General features: G+C 42.5%; 1 protein-coding gene across 6 annotated transcripts; it reads left to right on the top strand.

Annotated features, from left to right (window-relative positions):
• The first annotated feature begins 1,346 nt into the window (after positions 1-1,346).
• On the top strand, positions 1,347-5,518 carry LOC123977908 (type-1B angiotensin II receptor-like). 6 transcript variants are annotated; one of them, XM_046060971.1, is made up of 2 exons: positions 1,347-1,491; positions 4,833-5,518. In XM_046060971.1, the coding sequence occupies exons 1-2, from the start codon at positions 1,453-1,455 to the stop codon at positions 5,394-5,396; spliced, it is 603 nt and encodes a 200-aa protein (XP_045916927.1). In that variant the 5' UTR covers positions 1,347-1,452; the 3' UTR covers positions 5,397-5,518. The 6 variants fall into 6 exon arrangements, 5 of the variants coding, with proteins under 5 accessions (XP_045916927.1, XP_045916923.1, XP_045916926.1 ...); XM_046060967.1 differs by lacking the exon at positions 4,833-5,518 and adding an exon at positions 3,204-4,752; XM_046060970.1 differs by lacking the exon at positions 4,833-5,518 and adding an exon at positions 3,296-4,752 and having other exon boundaries at positions 1,347-1,505.
• Positions 5,519-6,308: the final 790 nt, after the last annotated feature.

The following is a 6,308-nucleotide window of genomic DNA, read 5'->3' as shown; positions in this document are numbered from 1 at the left end:
TGACTGGATCATCTAAATACATGCATATAACTCCTGTGCTGGTCTCACTGCACTGGCTCCCTGTTATGGTTAGAGCAGATTTTATGGTTTTGTTGTCAATGTACAAAATAGTGAATGGCCTTGCACCATTATATCTGTCTGATCTTTTGAATTCCTATGTGCCTACACGGTTGCTGCACTCCCACGGGACAGGACTTCTGACTGTACTAAAGGTTAGGAAGAAAACGGTTGGTGAGCGAGCCTCTTCGTTCCATGCTCCAACATTGTGGAACAGTCTTCTAGCAGATATTAGACTGGCATGTTTAATTGAGGTTTTTAAATCAAAGCTTAAGACCTACTTATTAACTGCTGCGGATGAGTCCTAAATGTTCGTTTATCTTTGATGTCTTTGTATAGGTGGTATTTACTTTTTACTGTAATGTCTTATTTGGAGTTTAATTGAGAGATTTTACTTTGAAAAATTCTGAACGACATTAAAAGATCTGTAGCCTGCTTGACACACCTCTGAAAGAGCCGTCAGAGAACGCGATTCCCCTAAATTTCCTCTGTCTGGAGATAGTGGGAAATAGAAAAGATATCAGTAGGTTGGTGGATGTGGATCAAACACCAGAACACAAACACACTGCAGCACTCGCAGTAATGTGAGCCTGAGAAACAGTCGCTGCAGAATTCGTTAGTTGAAGAGAGAGAAAAAAATGGCTAAAGGTATGATTGAGCACACAATGTGAATGTGACAGTCCTGCCCTTTACCAACTGAGCTAACCAAACACCATAGTAATAACATGTAATATTTTGCCCTATATTCTCACCCACCATCTAATGGTTGAAAAAATTGCTCTGCTGCAAAACTTATTTGCCAACCCCTGCTGTATATTTTTACTACTTCTTCTTGTTCTAACATACGTATTCAACATAGTGATAGGCATCTACTCTGCCTGAATTCTACCAGTAGAAGAACATAGTGACGCAACGCGCTCCGACATCCATGGAAGGGGGGACCCACGGTTATGTAGATAGAAATGGCTAAATCTAAGGTAATAAAAACATAACGATTCATTATGTAACATCTTTACAAACCGCTGAAAACATAGTTATGGATCTCATATTGCATTTCTGTCAAAAGACCCTCAGAAATTTTACACACTGAACCTTAAAGCAAAAGTAGCAATACCACTCTGGAGGTGGGCATGGTCTGCATTCAGCTGCAGTATGGGGAGGTGGCTCAGGTGAGCAGAGCCAGGGAGAGCAAATTGTCACAGGTGCTGTTCATTGTCTAATTGTGCTCGACCTCTAAATGCAGTATGGTGCTGGACGTCAGATGTCTGCAGCCAGCCATGATACACAAGGCGCTTTCCCACTGCCTTATCCGGGATAATTACGCCCATATGCTGGCTCGCTGCGCTGAATGGGAGCCGGAAGGGGGGTCCGATGTGATCCGCCTCTGAGCCGGGAATGTTGGTAGTTACAGAGGCAGAACGATGTCTGTGTGAGGTGAAAAGCCACAGGTGTGACATTTCAATGCTGTTGTCAAGTCACTGTCTTTTTTTTCTCCACAGTCTTACTCCAGAAGTCCACTGACTCAGGCTGCGCCACGGTTTTGTTACGTCCTCAACCCAGCGTCAACGTTCACTTGAAGCATCTTAGAATTGGCTTGTTGTTTATTTGTCACTTTTGTGCTTCTATTACCTTCTTCACAGCTCTCTGTGACCCTGTTTCGTTCCGTCGTATGCAGGCTGCATATCCACAGGGAGCATTTCAGAATCAGAGCATGTTGCCTGCCTGATTTTGCTGCCATGTTTAGATTTTCTTGATTTGGTAATCAGTGCTTGCTCTTTGTGATTCCACTATGATCATGTAGGCTACGTAGTTAAATGGTTTATTGTTGTTTTACAATCGGGAGTCTGCACACGGTATTTTATTTTGAAAATTGACTCAGTGGACTTTGCAGGTAACCTGAAGACATTTGCATAGTATCAAATAGGCCTATATACTTCTTAATGCTTGGCCAAATGTTCATAACGCAACATCACTGAAGACTAACAACCGAGTACTAGACCAGCAGAGTATAAACAATTATTCAGGTAGCCTAACCTGGCCCAGTGCCCTGTGGCAGTTGCTGTCTGTTTTTTAGTTTTCTGTATCTGATCATCGACCATCGCAGCGCACCGGACTAGTAACACAACCTATAGGTCTACCAGAGAGGGAGCAGGGCGCTGGAGTGGACGGTGCAAGGAATTGACCGGTGCACTGTGGACTGTAGGTGATCACTCTCTTCGGCTAGATAAACCCAGAAAGCTCCTTCTTTTAAGCATGATCCATGATACAGAAAAATAGAAATGAATGGCAAAAATAGCATAATGTCAAAATTTTAGAGACCACAAGTCTCACACTGAACTAAACAAATAATTATATATATATTCAAGTTAACATTTAAAATAAAATGAAACAACATTTATTTATATACATAGCAATTTAGGGATAAAAACTCGGTCAATCTCTGAGATTATAAAGAGCACTATATGCCGGCAAGTATATGCTTTTTGGCAAATATTGTGCCATGTAATTACCCTACTGTAAGCTCCACATTTGTGCTGTGAAATTGTGAAGTCCTTAGGAACTGTTTAAAGGAACAACACTGTCCAGAATGCTGAAAGGGAGAGGGGGTCAAATCATAATTGGTTGTCTTAGCATGCTTGCTTGTCAATATAACTGTCAGAGCTAATTCCTTTTCCAGTGTAGCAGTTTGAGTGAGAGTGAGAGAGAGAGAGAGAGAGAGAGAGAGAGAGAGAGACAGACCTTTTTCTGCAGGCCTCCCCTACTGATTTCAAGTGAATTTAAGTTTAAACAGCAATAACAACATGATAATGTGGTCATCATCCTTACATAAAAAGTCAGACATTTGGGATACAGGTTCCATCTTGACAGCATTTGAGCACCAAGCATAATAGATGTAAAACAGAGTCCCACCCCAGAGTCCAGCACTGACAGTTCAAAAACTGCGCATGGACTGCCTGATAAAGATTTGTCAGTTCACTGTGGCAGTATATCTAGTAGTGTAGTGATCAAGTTATATCACCCTTTTTTTTACTTCTGTGGAGGTGTTGCAGTGAATAACTGTTTCCTGTGCAGGAAACAGAATATGAGAAAATACAGTTGCCATCATCACTTGCTCAGTCAACAACGTTCAGCTTCTCTGCCAGTAGGTTTGTAGCATGGAACAACTCAACTCCACTGTGGTTACTTCTAACATCTTATCTTCTCCTGGATATCCACCTCCCAACTCCTGGGACTCCAGAGGTCTGGTCCCTGCTGTGATGCTGTCCCTCTGCTTCCTGCTGGGAGTTCCCGGAAACATCGCTGTGATTATCCTCAAACCAAACTGGCAGCACCTGTCCAGTGTGAGCCAGAGTTTGATGCTGAATTTGGCCATTTCAGACCTGCTCTGCCTGCTCACCCTGCCAGTGTGGATTTACACTTATCTGTACAGCTGGACCCTCGGCCAGGTGGCCTGTAAGCTCCTAGCGTATCTAGTGTACTGCAGCCTTTATGGTAGCCTGCTGACTGTGACGGTGCTGAGTGTCCAGCGCTACCTACAGGTGGTGTACCTGCAGAAGTGCTCACATCAGGTCGGGAGGAAGAGGCTGCTGGCTCTGCTCTGGCTGGTGTCGATGATCCTGTCCATCCCTGCTTTAGTGGTTCGACACGTGATCGAAGACCAGGACTGGACACAGTGCAAATCTGACTATTCTTCCCAGGCCCAGCATGTAGCCGTGCTGCTGACAGAGTCCCTGCAGGAAGTTGTTTCATTTTCTGTTGTTGCGTTTTCATACATCCGTCTCCAAAAAAAAATGAACCAGGCAGCTTTCTTCAACAACCCACAGACGACCCGGCTAGTCGCAAGTATAATTGTGACCTTTTTTGTCCTATGGATGCCACATCTTGTCATAAATGTGTTTGGTGTGGCAGCTTTTTCACTCAACAACAAGGGCCTGTTGATGTTTTGTACAAACAGCTGGGACATTGTTAGAGCGCTGGTATTTGTGAATAGCTGCCTTAATCCACTCCTTTATGCTTTTGCTTCTAGAAACATGTGCACTGTACGCCAACAAAACTGAACCGCGAGTTCACCGTTCCAGGAAGTCTAAACATTGACATAGTATGACCTATAGTAGAGAGTGCAGAACCTAAACAATAAAAAATGCTTAGAAAAAAACACATTTTTTGTGAAAATTAAAAAAGGTATTTTTGGTCAAAACATCTCATCTCTTCAGTGGACACACAGTTTGAGGGTGTGGTTCTCTCATTTGTCACAGAGAGCTGTAGATAATTTTGGGTTTAATGATGACTATTGAGGTTAAAATTGGTCTTCAGCCAAAGATGTAAAAATAGAGGTTTGTTGAAAATTTATTAAAAAGTCAAAATATCGACATGGAACTGAAATTTTATACGCCTCCAAGTGTCACTCTCATGTGACAAATATGATGAACATTATATTGAAAATATATATACTACATTTAGGGTGAAAGCATGTGTGTGCATCATGTATTTAATTTTAATTTGAGCAAATATGAGTAGTGCTCAACATTTATAGATTGTTTATTTTTACTTCTATGGAGGTGTTGTGAAAAACTGTTTCCTGTGCAGGAAACAGAACATGAGAAAATGCATCTGATAATGTAGTCTTGCAAATCTATGCAGCCGCAATGGAACACGTCATTATTTCTTTTTTTGTTGTTCCTCTTTTGAAAGCATCAAAACATCTTCCTCTGACTGACCACACAGTTACCATGAATACTTGCTCAGTCAACAACGTTCAGCTTCTCTGCCAGCAGGTTTGCAGCATGGAACAACTCAACTCCACTGTGGTCACTTTTAACACCTCCTCTTCTCCTGGATATCCACCTCCCAACTCCTGGGACTCCAGAGGTCTGGTCCCTGTTGTGATGCTGTCCCTCTGCTTCCTGCTGGGAGTTCCCGGAAACATCGCTGTGATCATCCTCAAACCAAACTGGCAGCACCTGTCCAGTGTGAGCCAGAGCTTGATGCTGAATTTGGCCATTTCAGACCTGCTCTGCCTGCTCACCCTGCCAGTGTGGATTTACACTTATCTGTACAGCTGGACCCTCGGCCTGATGGCCTGTAAGCTCCTAGCGTATCTAGTGTACTGCAGCCTTTATGGTAGCCTGCTGACTGTGACGGTGCTGAGTGTCCAGCGCTACCTACAGGTGGTGTACCTGCAGAAGTGCTCACATCAGGTCGGGAGGAAGAGGCTGCTGGCTCTGCTCTGGCTGGTGTCGATGATCCTGTCCATCCCTGCTTTAGTGGTTCGACAGGTGACCACAGACCAGGACTGGACACACTGCAAATCTACTACTTTTCCCAAACCCGGAATGTAGCTGTGCTGCTGATTCAGTCCCTGCTGGGATTTGTTTCATCTTCTGTCGTAGCATTTTCATACATTCGCCTCCACAGAAAAGTGAACCAGTCAGCTTTCTTCAACAACCCACAGATGACCCGTCTGGTCACAAGTATTGTTGTGACCTTTTTTGTCCTATGGATGCCAAATCATATCATGAATATTCTTGGTGTGGCAGCTTTTTCACTCAACAACCAGGGCCTGTTAAAGTTTTGTATAAACAGCTGGAACATCACTGGAGCACTAGTATTTGTGTATAGCTGCCTGAATCCACTCCTTTATGCTTTTGCTTCTAGAAACATGTGCACTGTGCGCCAAAAAGCTGAACACTCTTATACTTAAATTAAATAACTGTGTCATTAAATAAAGTTAATGCAGAAGCTCACCGTTCTAGGATGTCTAATCATTGACATAGTATGATCAATGAGAAGCCACCAGATAGGACAGTGCAGAACCTCAACAATGGTAATGCTTAGAGAAATAAATAACTTTTTGTTCTTATGGAAATTTGAAAAAGGTGTTTTTGGTTAAAATATCTCATCTCCCCTGTGGACACACAGTTCGAGGGTGTGGTTGATTTGTGTTAAAATTATTAATCTTGAGGTTAACACTGTTCCTCGGCCAGAGATGTAAAAATAGAGGTTTACAAAAGAGATTTCTTGTTTCCTATGCATTGAAATTTGACCACATACTGTTTTAGTGAACTTGCATACAGTATTTTACCTTATATCTCCATAAATATATGTTGATGTGATGCGTGTGTGTGTGTGGTAAGATTGTTCAAAAGCATTATCCTGCCCTGTCAAATTATGCCATTATTCCATTTATAATGTCATATATATCTAAGCATCTTAGCTTTTATGGGGAAGATCACAGGAAACAACAGTTAATG

The sequence above is a fragment of the Micropterus dolomieu genome, linkage group LG10 (genome assembly GCF_021292245.1).
Source record: "Micropterus dolomieu isolate WLL.071019.BEF.003 ecotype Adirondacks linkage group LG10, ASM2129224v1, whole genome shotgun sequence".
Classification (NCBI taxonomy): domain Eukaryota; kingdom Metazoa; phylum Chordata; class Actinopteri; order Centrarchiformes; family Centrarchidae; genus Micropterus; species Micropterus dolomieu.
The sequence above is the reverse complement of the archived record's forward strand: the minus strand, read 5'-3'. Positions and strand labels throughout refer to the sequence as shown.

Excerpts from the sequence above, each read along its gene's own strand:
- LOC123977908 (XM_046060967.1), top strand. The coding sequence starts at position 1,453 with ATGTTGGTAGTTACAGAGGCAGAACGATGTCTGTGTGAG. Across the intron at positions 1,492-3,203 it reads CAGAACGATGTCTGTGTGAG|GTTTGTAGCATGGAACAACT; the intron begins GTGAAAAGCCAC and ends CTCTGCCAGTAG.